The following is a 15,258-nucleotide window of genomic DNA, read 5'->3' as shown; positions in this document are numbered from 1 at the left end:
CGGTCAGGGTGTGCACAAGAAGCAACCAGTCCATGTTTCTCACATCGATGTGCCTCTTCCTTTCTTTCTCCCTCTCTTCCCTTCTAAAAATAAAGATAAATAAAATCTTAAAAAATAAATAGACAAAAAGTGTGGGATTGGGAGGAAAAGTGCTATAAGAAACATTGCTGGGACTATTAAAGAAACTTGAATATAAACTGTATATTTGGAAAGTCAGTATTACAATTCCTCTACTTGTTAACTACACTGTGGTTCTGTAAGAGAATATACTTGCCCTTAAGAGATATATATGCTGAAGTGTTTAGGGGTGTGTGCCGTGATGCCCGCAACTTATTCTCAAATAGTTCAGCAAGAATAATTAGTGGCTGACATAACACAGAAAGAGAGCAGGAGTATGCAAATTGGTGAGTCTCAGAAAAGCTTACATGGACGTCCACTGCACAAATGCAAGTTTTCTGTAATTTAACATTTTTTCAAAAGTTCCTTAAAGCAGAAAAAAAAGCCATAATTTTCAAATCTATTAATAAGAAAATGAAGGACAAAATGTATTAAAACCTTCAATTACTTAAACACCTAAGTTGAAGTTAACTATTTAAAAGAACAAAAGCAAAATGGCAGTATTACAGATGAAGAGGCCGGGGTTGTGTGTATATATGATTTCCATTTTCTTTTTTAACCTCAGAGGAGGCTGTCATTCTCTCTCTTGGCCACAGGAGTCATGCCACATTTCACTAAGTGAAGGCTATGAACATGGAAAGAATGACTACCCATAATTAAGGGGAAGAAGAAATGCCTAGCCTAAGATTAGTGCAAATGTGGTGAGTCACTTCCCCTCAAGAGGAAAAACAAACAACTCTTATTTCCTGAAGGATCCAGAGATGGAGAGAACACCTGAGTTCTCGGCTGGAAGCACGCCATATAGGTGGCACACTAGGTCAGGTGAACCTACGGCCCCTTCCCTCAGTACTTCTGCCCACTCTCAGTTCGACATCACCACAGTGCCTCTAGTTCCAAAATCAATGTCAAGTCTAATCTCTTGGCTACTTCAGCCTCCACATTACTAAGTTGCTGAGAGAATATATGCAACCCAAACAAAAGAAATTCGTGTTGATTGCACATTGACCCTCTGACCTTGAGTGGGCAATGGCTTTGGTTTCCTTTTGCTCATCACCCCCAGCGTTCCTCGGTCCTGAACCAAATCTGCCCAGCCTCTTCAATGGAGAACAGGAGCTTTGGCCAAGCAGCCTTCCCTCCTCGGAGCTGCTCCCAGCGCGCAGCTCACACACGTGGACGGATTAGGCAGAGCTGTGCTGCAAAGCACACACACACTCTCCCCATGTGTGTTTTTCATTCCAGAAATACTTCACTCCTAAACCTCTTCTATGTCTCTCTTGGCATGAAACAGCGTAAGTGGCCCTGCGCCAAAGGAAGTGTCTGTCCAAACATGGGGGCTTTCTTAAAAATTCTTTACCTCGGAAGATCATAAATAGAACATTCTAGCCTAATCATAATGGAATAAAGGAGAAAAGAAAAAGGTTAAAGGAAAAAAATATTTGTTTTATAAAGTTGCCCTAAAAGAAATACTGGAAACACAACATAGAACATAGAATTATCTTCCAAGACAGTAAAAATTACAGGGTCCAAGTTAGGACAAGGAAGCAAAAATATGACCTTTAAGGTTAGTGAGCATTTGCCATCTCTGTCAAAAGCATTTATTCCTGTGTTAAGGTCACCCACCAAATTCAAATGCAGAGGAGGGTGTTTCAACCAGTTATTCTGGGAAGTATTTTCACTTTGTACCTTGCTTCTTTACGACTCTCACCGTATATCCAAAACTAACAATGTAAAAGAAGAAACCCATTTTGGTTGACTTAAACGTCCTTTCCCTTTCCCCACTAAATACCTTTTTCCAGGCTTTTATTTAGAGTTCACTCCCAACAAGCAGTGTGAAGCCAACACCTCTTCTCAGAACTATTAGGCTTCACCCACCGAATTACAATGAAAAACACACTCTTACGATCCACCTACACGCAGGGGCGGGCCAAAGTAGGCTTACCGTTGAGAGTATACAACAACAGTTTATTCTTGCTTAGTATTTATTATTTTACTATTCCCTTATATTCTGTCTCTTCACGTTATTATTTCATGTCCTGACTTAGGATTTATTTTTCAGGTAATGATGGCTGGTACTTTAGCTGACGACCAATGAAGGTGGATCCTTCAAAACCTGCTTTGCCCACCCCGGTATATGGACACACACACACACACACACACACACACACACACACACACAACATGTAAGGGAACTGACCTCAAGCTCCACAGAACACACACAACAGGATGGCCCATCCACATGGACCTAAAAGGCACCTCCACCGCATTTCTGACCCTGGGCAGGCAAACTTACTTTCTCTCCACTTCTGGTGTTGACGCGGCGCTACAGAAACCAAGCGACTCCTAGGAGAGAGAGTTCACAGCGTCAGTACAGGCAGCACGCAGCCGGCTCCGCCAATTTGTACAGAATATCACGTCAAAAAGAAAGACGGGGCAGAAGCAAAAATAGATGATTAAAGTCGTTGTGCTTACTTCGATCTGGGACCGCAGCTGAAGTGACGTGGGGCTGGCGTCGGGTTTCTCCTAAAACAGAACAGATGCCGCTTTTACTGAGGCTTCCAGACGTGGCACACACACCAGAAAGGCAAACAGATATGTAACAGGAGATGGGGGAATTCGGGAAACACTAGGGTACAGGGGGAGGAGATGGCGGGGACAAACAGATTTTCTGGAAAAACTCAAGTATTTTTCAAATGAGAGCTCTAGCCTCTGAAATCAAATGGAACTGTTTTCCAAACGTGGCCACTTGACGCCGCTGACAATTTTACAAGCATGGTCTAGCTGAGTGATACTGACAGTGACTGGTGAAAGAATTCTCTAGGTGTGACCAGCCCCTCACTGGGACCCAGAATTTACAGTGACTCACTGGGGGCCAGTGTCTTTTCCAGCAACAGAGTCCCATCTGATTTTTTTAAAAAGATTTTATTCATTTTTAGAGAGAGGGGAAGGGAAGGATAAAGCGAGAAATATCAATGTGTGGTTGCCTCTTATGTGCCCCCAAACTGGGGACCTGGCCCACAACCCAGGCATGTGCCCTGACTGGGAATTGAACTGGTGATGTTTTGACTTGCAGCCTGTGCTCAATCCACTGAGCTATACCAACTTGATTTTAAAGTTCTAAACAGTTTCAAGGCATTTAGAAATGTAGGGCTAGTCGTCAGTGTCTTTAGGAAAGGGAAAAGTTAACTTGGTATTATCTCACAGCCCTAAAAATCATCAGGCTCCTACAGTACAAACGAATTAGCCTAGATGAAAATTTAAAAACAAACCAAAAAACAACTCTCAGTGTCCAGTTAACCGATGAAATAAACACAAGACATTATCAGTACTACACTGAAAATCACTCAGTCAGAAGCAGCAGCAGAGGAATCAAACAATGTTAGGGATAAAGTCGTGTGGGATAGCACTCTCATTCTACAGTTAAAAAAAAAAATAAAAGTGTATCCTCTTTAAAAGAAAAAAAAAGAGAGACATAAACCTTTTGATGTAAGGTTACCTGTGATGCAAACAATATACAGAATAATCTTTGGCAGCAAAGCAGGATAACCACGAGTGACAGATGCCCCGTGGGAAAATACGAGTTACACTAGTGAACAGAGCACCACACTGGTACTTTTCCTCAGTGGAGATAAAATCTAACTCTACATGGGTGCTGCTGTGGAGGTGGGTCCTCCCCAGAGTGTGCTCCACCGTCCAGCGGTGGTCCCTGCCTGATCAACAAGCAGGACGACGGGCGGGTTTAGTACTATGGCTGACAATATACAAGTTTGAAACATCAGATCAACTCTGAGTTTTCCAACAATCCTACCGCATTAATGACCGCTATACGCGCTTCAGGACTGCACATGCGCTGTAGAAAGACCGCTTTGTGAGTCTCAGCTACCGTACACCACAGGAAATAGGAGCAGGCCGTCTCGGATATGAATTCTCACTTGCCATCTCATTGTTCAATTTACTAGAGCAGCCCATTTCATCATTAGCACGATTACAAATCTAGATCAATGTTTTCAAAACTTAGCAATAAAATAGTCCAATGAGCATAACTCAGAGTAAATTCATGACAGTACCTAGTTAACAGGAACCCAGCACCAACACAGACTACAAAGTGAATGTACTGGGCTGAGTCAACCTGAGAACGGGACGATTTTGGACAGCAAGACTGAAATAGAAAAGTGTTTTAATGGACTGGCAACCCACCGACCCCTAGTCCAAGGGCCTTATTTGTTATGAAAAAGAGAGTGGCATGAATCCATCCATAGATTTTCTCTCTCATTAGCATCCTGGTTTTTATTGCCACCTTTGTTCGTTACAGACAAATTTATATTTCTGTCTCAAACTTGATACACCGTGTTTACGAGACAATGTATGGAACTGTTTGGGTTGCATTCCAAGTCCCATTAATAACAAAAGGGACACGCATTTCTGAGCTTCCTGGTGCCCGGTCCAATCACGACGCCTCGACAGCTCACCACTTAGCACTGAGTGAAGAAACTCACCAACTGAAACTGCAGCTGGTAAACAAGGGTTTATTTTGCAATTTTTTCATCCTGAATCGTCCTGTTCAGGAGTCAGTATGAAAGCCTCAGAGTGATGATGACAGAACTCTTATTAGTTCCCCTGAAATTTTCCCTAAAATTGCCCCTTCAACTCCCAACTCCAGTAGACATCCTTCCAAAACAATCACACACAAAAAAAGAGCCTGATTCAACTCTCCCCTTCTTCAAACTCTAAGTCTCTACCTCACTAGGTAATAGGCCACGATACGACATTTTCTGCTAGTATTGCATACTTTTATCGGCATTTTTTTACAATAAATTGTATTTACTAAGCGCATCCTTTGTCGCTCCATATCATAAACCTAACACTTTGGTCTGCTACACAAAATGTACCTGTTCCTACACAAGAAGCAGGGGCTTGTTAACAACCCCATTCAATGTTTGATGATCAGAAAGTAACATTCCAAACAATTCAACTTCACACGTTAGTTTGTTACTTATAGTAGACACTTCAGTGTGTTGTAGCTACTTTTTAGGAAATTGGGGGGGGAGGGGTGCACTTTGATGTTTAATGTATTAAAACTCGTCCCTTTAAAATAATAGGCCCAGTGAATGTTTCCATGCAGAACATCTGTTTTCTCAGGAACCGGAAATGTTAAACAGGAGCATTGGTACCTGGATGTTTCCAGTGTTGGTTTTTTTTTTCCCCCAGAGCGTCCCACAAAATGTTTTACAAAGCAAATATCAATTTCATCACTTAAATTCAGACTACCATCATTGTTAAGAAGCCTTTCTTAAACTAAACACATCCTCAAGTGAAAAATACCACACAAATAAGAGGCAGCTTGTAAAACTGTCCACTAAGTAAGGACCTATGCGATGTTTGGAGAGAAAACAGAATGGACTATTGGGAAATTCCATTATTATGACACGGAGGGATGTCACATGAAATCCATGACAAATGCGCAGATTAATTACTAATTGTTGTCATGTAGGAATAGAATGAAATACTTAAGGCATAAAAATATACAGTAAAAATACAGCGAATCTCTGTGGGCCCACGACGGAGGCTGAGAAATGGACCGTGACGGAGTTAAAGCCAGCAGGTGCTCTGATGTCCGCTGGGAAAAACACCTGTGCGCAGAGAATGAAACACGTCTTACGAGAACCATCACACAAACATACAGAAGTGCAGGACAACTTTTTATTGTTTATCACAGAAAAAAAAATATTGGATTTGTTTTTCATGGAGCAAGGTGGAGCAGAAAACCATGATGAAATCAGACAGAGGGAGCACCAGCCACGTGGGCCAGGTAAAGGTGTTGCCTGCACAACAGAGAAGCGGGAATTCCAGTCAGAAGGACAGAGAAAGGCTCCTTGACACCCCCCTTCCATGTCCAGTCTATCAGTCAGGCTGCCCCCTTCTCTGCTTCCATTTCAACTGCTACCAGTTTGGGGGAGGGGGCAGGAAGCCATGGGTCCCGGGTTCCAGCGGAAGGAAGTCCTGATGAAGGGGAAAGGTGAAGTAAGAAGAATAAAGGGATGATGAACTTGATGGCTTAGCCCCGAACTACTTTATTCGGGGACATACTGATGGTTCTTAATACAGCCTCTGATTTGGAAGTCACCATGTTGATGAAAACCGTAAAAACTGTGACTACTACTAAGCCACAGTCACTAAGAATATATGTGTCCTTAGAGCATGTTATGAAAAGAGATGGAAAGAGATCACTGAGAAATAAGATTCTTCTCTCTCTTATCAACATATTCTGTTTTCTCCCTCAATAACATATGCAGCAGTTACTACCACTGTGTAACAAATCAACCCAAACTTAGTTGCAAAAACAACAAGTACTTTATTCTGCTCACAGATTCGGTGGTAAGACTTCAGAAAGGGGACAGCAGGAAAGGCTTGTCTCTGCTCCTCCGTGCCTGGGGCCTCAGCTGGGTGGGCATGGCTTGATGGCTGAGGTCATAATCACGGGGAAGTCTGCTCGCTCACATGCCTGGAGGCCCTGCTGGCGAACAGCTGGGGCCTCAGCAGGGTTGATCAGGTGGCACACCATAAGGGCAGGGGGGGTGCTCCATGTAGCTGCAGAATGTTGCGTTTCAAGAGCAACAGAAACATCTCTGGGAGAGAGAAACACCAATCAGCTGCCTCTTGCACATGTCTGGACTGGGACCGAACCTGCCACCCAGGCATGTGTCCTGAGCGGGAATTGAACAGTGACCTTTTGCTTTGCGGGATGATGCCCAACCAACAGAGCCACACGAGTCAGGGCTGTGCTGCCTTTTTAAATGTAGCCTCAGATGGTGTCACTTGTGGAGTCACCAAGACTCCTAGATGCAAGAGGGCACACAGCCCCCATCTCTCAGGGGGAGGGAGAGATGGTATGAAGAACATGGTGGTGGGAGGCATCCTTATGGCCAGCATCAGAAATCAGCCTGCTATTTGCAATGCCAAGCTGACAGGACCTCACCTTCGTTCCCGAAATGAGTAAGGAGATGAGATCATTTGCACGTGGCAATGTCCATAAGGATTCTTTTGTGACTGTTACAGATTACACAAGCAAGCACATCTTGGCAACATATTTCAACCTTAACCTACCACTTCAAGGTTGAAATATCACAACGTTTTAGCTAAAATTACTCTCTCTCTCATTTCAAAGTTATTATTAAAGAAAATTTCAAATATACCAAAGTAAAGAAAACCGGATGGACAATGAACTTCCAAAGTGCTGTTACCCAGCATCAATAACTGTCTACTGACGGTCAATTTTGTTTTATCTGTACCTTCGCCTATGCTTCAGCCCCACCGCATTTTACTTTGAAGAAAATCCCAGACCCATTATAATGAAATATCACAAATGGTTCTTTTTATGGTAATAAGCTTTAGCAAACAGGGTTGCTTCAATCCCAACTGTGGTTCATCTTGAGCAAATGCCCCAATCGTCAAAAATTTGACCCTTTCTTCCTGGCACTCGAGAACTTTCTTTGGTCATTGCAGAAAAAAAATCATGTTAAATAAATGTAGATGTGCCATCTAAATATTGCAAAAGAGCATAAAGAAATGCACTCAAAATTGAACACAGCCAAGGAGGTAATTAGAAAAGTAGTTACCATTACCCAAAAAAGAAATACATCCTCCTAATACTTTTTTGAGTATGATATACTCATTGACTTTGCACTTTGCAGGGTATGCTAAGCAGTATTCAGTGAGAAGTAACTCTAAAATTTGGTTCATGTTCAACATCCAGAAAGCCACTCAACACTGGAGGCTGAACCTGAACCTATAATTCTAAGTTAGGGTATTATGACTTTCTTTACATTTTTAAAAGTATATTTAAAATGAAAGTGGATGCATAAAATGAAAGTGGATTTGCTCTACGGATTAAACTTGTCATCATTCAGCCACATGTGGACACCTTAGTCAAGAATGACAAATATATGTTTGTAAACTATAAACACTAAAGGATCATCCCTACCTTAATGAGGCAAACAGGGAAAACCAAACCAAAAAATAAACACAGGCCACTGTGTGTGAGCATATGTGTGTGTACACGCAAGGGGAAAAGTCGGAGGGCACACACCAGGTGTGAAGTTACTTATGCTACTATTCTCTTTGTACTTTCGACAAGCGTGTAGTCGTGCATTCCCTTCATTATTTTTTCCCAACGATGGAAAAGATCAGCTTAAAATACAATCTCCAAGTCCTATATGTCGTTTTAAATGATCTGCATATGTATGTTTACAAATGAGTGAGAAAATGCCTCAAGAATTCTTACACACCCATGCAGAGTCCTGCAAAGGTCACTTTGTTTCTCTATTTTTAACATATTTTCAAGTGTTTATAACTTTTTAAAATATATTTTTTAAGATTTTATTTATTTTTAGAGAGAGAAGGGAGGGAGGAGAGAGAGAGAAACATCAATGTGTAGTTGCCTCTTGTGCACCCCTCACTGGGGACCTGGCCCACAACCCAGTGCCCTGACTGGGAATTGAACCAGTGACCCTTTGGTTCACAGGCCAGTGCTCAATCCACTAAGCCATACCAGCCAGGGCGTGCTTATAACTTTTTTATTAAGAAATATAACAAAAGTCTTCCAAATTAAACTTGATAATCATTTTAGTTGTTCCCAACAAACTAAAAACTTAAGAAACATTGAAATGATTTCTCAAATTGGGTTGCATGCTGTATAATAATTTTTAATAAATATAAAAATACTATGCATGTATTTATGATTAATAGTGAAGAACCATGATTTCAGAAATCACTTCACATTCCTATTTTGACTGAAGGAGACTAAACCATACTACTGAATTTTTTTTGCTTTTTTTTTTTTTTTAAGGAATCAGATAACAAATAATTACTGGTGGGGGGAACCTCACATTCATTTTTTGTCAACTTGGACAACCTCTGGAAACAGTAATTCCCTAGATGTTTATTATGTCTAACATAGAAGCAAAAAAGAACAAATGTTTCCAAATGAAATCAGCGGTTTGCCAAAACCCAAACCCACGCCTACGAACACGTGCACACACATCTACAGCCGCACTGACAGGACATGGTCAGATACAAAACTAAGGCTCTGGCCCCAAATGACTACATTGTCACTCCAGAGTGATACAACCCATTGGGCAACAGACCAGAGTAAAAAGCCCCACTGGGGCAGAGTGAGGTCCTGGAAAACAAACATCGTGCCGTCTTTCTCACTCCAGCTCTGCTCCCACCTTGTGGAAATCCACACCTCTCCATCCTTCCAGCTGCCAGTGCTCCAAGCCAAATGAACTTCACAGCTGGAAAAGCAGGAGGCAGAAACCCCCCTTCTGTTCCAAAAGCAGAAAGGAAGGGCAGGTGCCCACCTGCCCAGCTTCATGCCAAGCGCCCCTCCTCCGACCCCCCAACCCAGCACAGGAAGGAGAAGGTGGGAAAAGTCAGAGGACCACATGCTTAGCAAGTCAGCCTGCATGTAAAACACCCCGTGCTGCTACTGATGCATGCGCTTCATGGAGGGAACGGAGCTCTAAATCACAGGGGAAATTGCTGCTGGTGGTAGATTTAAAAGCTCATGTGGCATCTACCACTTTACAAGAAGACTCTAAGGTTGTGGTATTTCCAAGTTGGCCTAGTATGTTCCCCTCATGTCTGATTTCTCCATTCCTGATGATCAGTGGGGCAGATGTTCATTTTACCAGGATTTAAGCCTCACCGTTTTCTTGGAAGTTTCCTCACTCCCCATCAGATCTGCTACCAGGGGCCATTGCTTCTTCCTTCATAAGGTTTCCTACGTCCATCCACCCATTCCATTCACATACACCAGCTTCCCTGTGGTCCTTGACCTCACAGGTGCCTGGCCCACCACTGCAGGGGGAAGTGGGAAGCACAGACTGCCAGCAAGGAGCACAGGCTCCCAGTCCTGCCCCCACTATAGTGAGATTCTGACCTCGGTTTTGCTGCTTGGTGTTTCCAATGGCGAGGAAAGAGAAACGGACTGCTTGATTGTCTTTAGGTTCCTTCTGATTCTTAAAACATACGATGAAGTAGGTCTTGCCCATCCAATCACTATTGTCAAATAAATCTTCTTGGGAGATTTATTTGACAATATAAAGGGAGGAAACATGATTAGCTACAAGACTGATGTCATCCGTACTTTTACATTTAAAGTTATTTGCACGTTAAAGGACCAAGCCCGCGCATGAGACTTGCACCTCCAGCTTCCGGAAGACAGTGCCCTGGGTCACACGGAAGGGCAGAATGAGCAATGTGCCTGCAGAACTCGGTTTGCTTCGCAGGTACTTTAAAGCTCAGCAAGACTAGTAAAAACCGAGAGAGCTCCTGAGGGGACACCCCTGAAGTGCACACTCCCCCACCTCTTGGAAGGAGTCCTGGGGGCACCCAGGGCAGGGGCAGAACTCAGTCCAAGGAGACAGCAGGGTGAGCTCTCCCATCATGAAGCCTGGCTGTGGTAAAACAAAGGGGAGTCGGTAAAGTCTGATGAATTGGTTAAATTCAGGGATAACTTGACCTTAAGAGTGTCAAGCTGAGTGCTCTCATGCCTCACTTCAAACAACAAGGTAACAGGACCTTCAATTTCTACACTCTCCTAGGAAACAATGTCCCAGACCTCTTAGGCTGTAACTTTAACAATGTTGAGGACATACCAGGTCCCAAGCATCTTGCATAGAAATAGAAATAAATGAGACTTAGACCATGACATGACAACTAGTCACTTCAGTAAGTCGAGTCATGTCAGAAGAAGACAGCTTTTACTTGGAACAAAACTAATCCGAGAGTGTCACGACATATAAATCTAAATGCTAAAAGGCACAGTGTCAGTAACGGCATTTTAATTATCCTTAAAAACAAATCTAACAAGTTGTATGATGCAATTTTTCATTTTACTAGCAGGACGTGGCTTCTCAACAGTATAACATACAAAATGCCTCGGGTATCTCAGTGGTGGACACGACATCCGGCCACCCTAGACATTGTTCATCAAGTTCATCCATCAAGGGCACCCAGCCTCAGTGCTCTGATCTGAGTACAGCTGGCTGCTGACTGGGACTGCTGACAAGAGACAAAAGTGACAGGAAGCCACGAAAGGGCCCCACATAACCCCCTTTCTTTTTGCTTCTCCTCATCTTCTCTTTTAACTAATCATCCCTTAATTTTAAAAGTATTCATTGAGCACATTCCATATACTGACTAAGCACTGTTCTAGACAACAAGGATGAAACGGGGGAAAACACAGGCAGTGTCTTCAAGGGGCTTGCACCCCAGCGATTTCTAAGGTCACTCGCAGGAATCATTTTGCTTGGTGTCTGAATCGCAGGCCCTTCCATGCTGGCACGAGGCAGAAGCCATCTGGAGAGCTGGGCTCAGCTCTGGACACCACGTTTTCCGCAGGAAAATGACAACGGGGAGAACCTTCACTGGGGTGGTGTCTGGAAATGGGATCGTATAAACAGGATCAATTGGAGGAACTGGGCTGTTCACTCAGAGAAAGAAAGACAAATACAAACACGTGAGAGGCTTCCAGGGAGCAGGGGCCAGGCAGCTGCAGGGAGCAGTTTCCCCTGGTGCACGGGCGCGCTGATGGCACCCTGAACGCTGGGGACACAGAAAAGGATTTGAGGTGGAAAAACACTGAGTACATTTTTAAACAACCTATGATTATAAAGAAAATAAAATCCAAGTATTAGGGAAAATACTGAATGTTGAATTGGTATCAAAGTTCCAAATAAAATACTTTCTATTAAAAAAAAAATCTTGAGCTTACTTGAAAATAACCTTTAAAAATATTAGGTTAAAAGGAGCGTTTTGAGATCTTGCTTCCTGGCATGTCGCTAGTTCGGTTTACATAAACTCTTATAAAAATTCAAAAAAAAAGTTAGTTCACAGGCTTGAAATGACTATAAGCCATTTGATCAAGACTTTTAATGATGAGCTCAATGCTCTTACTGGTCATTTCTCAGAAGGCATTTTACTTACACAGCTAACCTACAAAAACTGTGCTGGTGCCCTGGCCGGTGTGGCTCAGGTGGTTGGGCATCACCCTGCTAAGCAAAAGGTCTCTGGTTTGATTCCCACTCAGGGCACATGCCTAGGTTGCAGGTTTGGTCCCCAGTCGGGGCAGGTACAAGAGGCAACCAATCAATGTTTCCCTCTCACATTAATGTTTCTCTCCCCCTTTTCTCTCCCTTCCCCTCTCTCTTAAAAATTTTTTTCAGAAATTGTGTTGGTCATTTTTATAACTACTGAAATACTTATGGCAATGTATATTTTGAGGATCTAACAGCACTTTGATTAACACCCCAGTGAAATTTCTTATGAAAATGTAACAAATTTGAAAGCCAGTTGAAATTTTTCATAGTAGGTAATAGAAAACACCGACCAAGTTCTACAGTACAAACTTGTGCATCTGCTGTCCACCCAGAGGCTGGCTTGGCCACACAGCACCAGAGTGTCCCCGTGCCCCACACCACCACGTCTGACCACTGCAGCTTGGACTCCACACCTGAAGCTTGAATCAAACTCTTGCAACAGTCCCAAGGCGCCGTGACCATGATGTACAGCAGAGGCACGCTGGGCAGCTGGCCGCTGAAGGGCATACCACACTGTGCTCCTTTAGTAAGGGAACGCCATACTAAGATCCCACTGTGGGACAACACCCCAATGAGCGCTGGACAGTGGTTCGCAAACTTAGTGCGTTGTGATCACCCGAAGGGTTTGTTCAACACAGAGTGCTGCCCCTGCCCCCCCCCACCCCGAGTTTCAGATTCAGTCCATATCTGGGCCCTGCTAGATGATGCTGAGGCTGCTGGCTGGGAACCACGCTTTGCGAACTCTGCCCCACACCAGGTGGCTCAGAGCTGCCTCTACTCTGGGATTCAGTCATCTGGAGGTTCAAGGGATTGATTAATTAGTACATCTGAGCCACACCTGACCTCTGGCCTGGCCTTCAGCGCTCAAGAAAGAAATAAATGGTCAAGACTAATAATTTTAAAGTAAGAGAAAAGAGCTGGGCTCAAGATCATTATTTTTTAAAACAAAGGAAGAAGAGCAAGTACATCCAGGTGTCCCAAATAGGATAAATTATTTACAACACATGAAAGCCTTATCACTGGAGGATCCGAGCATGGCCACAGGACCGCCTGCTGCCGGGGGGGCGGTGCTTTCGGGAAATGGTTCGCACCTCTGTCTATTGTGATTGTATTATGAGAAATCAAATAAGACTCTGTGGAATAATTTACCTTTCACGTTATGTTTTAATGACAAAGTGAACTACAAGCTCTAACCCAATGACAAACATTTCAGGATGGATAACCTTCAGAAGTTGGTGACAATCCATTACTGAACCAATATTCATGCAATCATTTGTTCAACCAGTACTTCTTTTTTTTTAAGATTTTACTTATTTTATTTTTTAGAGGGGAAGGGAGAGAGAAAGAAAGGGAGAGAAACGTCAATGTGTGGTTGCCTCTCACATGCCCCCTTACTGGGGACTTGGCCTGCGCAACCCAGGCATGTGCCCTGACTGGGAATCAAACCAGCAAGTCCCTGGTTCACGGGCTGGCTCAATCCACTGAGCCACACCAGCCAGGGCTCAACCATTATTTCTTAGGTGTGAACTCTGTACCTAATTGACATGCTAAGTACTGGGACTATAAAATAGTCACTGACCTTCAAAAGCTCATGGTCAAGTGAGAGAAACAGACAACTGAGAATATAAAAACCCAAAAGCTTCTATATTATCATATAAATAATATCTGAACTCATTAGCAAGCAGATTGTGTATTAGAATATGGGTTTTATAAAATTATGGAGCCTGACCAAACTGGAGATGCTAAATTTTAATGCATCCTCTAATAAACTGGCTCACATTTTGTCCCAATTCAGTATATTATTATTGGCTTTGTAGCTGTAAAATCAAATGGTGGTATCATGACATTGAACCCTCTTCTTTCTCACTCTTTGAATCATATTTTCAAACCATCTTTAAAAGTTTTGTAACCATCTTAAAAAGTTTTAGCATCAACAGCAGTCCAGTGCATACTGAAATCATCAGTCCCAAACTTACTTCTAAAATAAACTTTTGAATTAACAGTGTTACTTTATGATGTAAAACATTTAAAAATACACGTAAGATGCCACAGTATTTTTTTAAAAGTAAGAATAATGTAAAAATTAGAATCTGAGAAAGTTGAGACAAATGCCAAATTTTAGCTTAAGGCAAACTTTTTATTGCTGTATTGTAAGTGCTGAAAACCTTGGGTTTATAATGAAACTACAGGCAGACTAAGCCCCAATGTAATATACATAAATAATATGTTTCTGTTCTTGTGTAGTGATTTCCCTCCCCTCTAAGCATTAATCTTTAAATGACTACTCTATAAATTATTGAACTTAGTTCAAAAGCAAATGAAATTTAAAATACCCATTTATTGAATGGCTAAAGTGCCACGTTGAAATTCCTGTGATTTATCTGTTTCTTTAACGGTTACTGTAGCAAGCGTACTTCATCGCTCAAAATTATTACCTGGTTGCATAGTTTACTCTGGCTTAAATATAAATCTACATCCCTGTTCAGAACAGCAGCTGTTTATCAGAATCTCGTTCATCGCTCATTCATCCACCACCATAAGGCCCAACTTTTTCTTTCTACACCCTGAACAAACCAGCTATAACACTGAGATAACACTCAATTAAATTCACGTGCTCCATGATTACTACAGGGCCGGGGGGGGGGGGGGGGGGGGGGGGGAGGGCGCGTGCAGCAAGGTGGAGTACCATTTAACCGGTGCTGGCTTCACTCCCGTGCTCACATGCCTACTTGTACCCTGCACAGCTCTGGCAGCTCAGGCACTACAGGCAGCCCTGTCTGCAGAACTCATGGATTTCTGGGGCATTACCCCTCGCAGGTACTGCAATTGCAGCATCGGAGCCGCTGCTACTGTGGTGGGGGGAGGGATTCTGGTTTAAAATCCAGCGCTTCGTGACGTGGTTGGTGGAGAAGGTGGGAAAAATACAAATTCCCCACCTAGGGAAAAACCTGCCACACACATGGTAACAAACTAAGTGGCTCAATATATGAGACTGCTGACAAATAAATAAGAAAAGAAACACTACTTTAGTTGGAAACACTAC

The 15,258-nt window shown here is 42.8% G+C and overlaps 1 protein-coding gene across 4 annotated transcripts in view; it reads right to left on the bottom strand.

The window, feature by feature from the left end:
* The window catches only part of SASH1 (SAM and SH3 domain containing 1), a 290,842-nt gene that overhangs the window by 84,634 nt on the left and 190,950 nt on the right, over positions 1 to 15,258 (bottom strand). For 3 of the 4 annotated variants that reach the window (XM_045188885.2, XM_053913928.2, XM_024551948.4), the window contains exons 3-4: positions 2,587 to 2,637; positions 2,408 to 2,457 (exon numbers count right to left, since the gene is read on the bottom strand). The exons of the other annotated variant lie outside the window; for it this stretch is intronic. In XM_045188885.2, the coding sequence (XP_045044820.2) occupies positions 2,408 to 2,457; positions 2,587 to 2,637 (101 nt within the window). The remainder of the gene's footprint in view (positions 1 to 2,407; positions 2,458 to 2,586; positions 2,638 to 15,258) is intronic. 4 annotated transcript variants of the gene reach the window in all.

The sequence above is a fragment of the Desmodus rotundus genome, chromosome 11 (assembly GCF_022682495.2).
Source record: "Desmodus rotundus isolate HL8 chromosome 11, HLdesRot8A.1, whole genome shotgun sequence".
Taxonomy (NCBI): domain Eukaryota; kingdom Metazoa; phylum Chordata; class Mammalia; order Chiroptera; family Phyllostomidae; genus Desmodus; species Desmodus rotundus.
The sequence above is the reverse complement of the archived record's forward strand: the minus strand, read 5'-3'. Positions and strand labels throughout refer to the sequence as shown.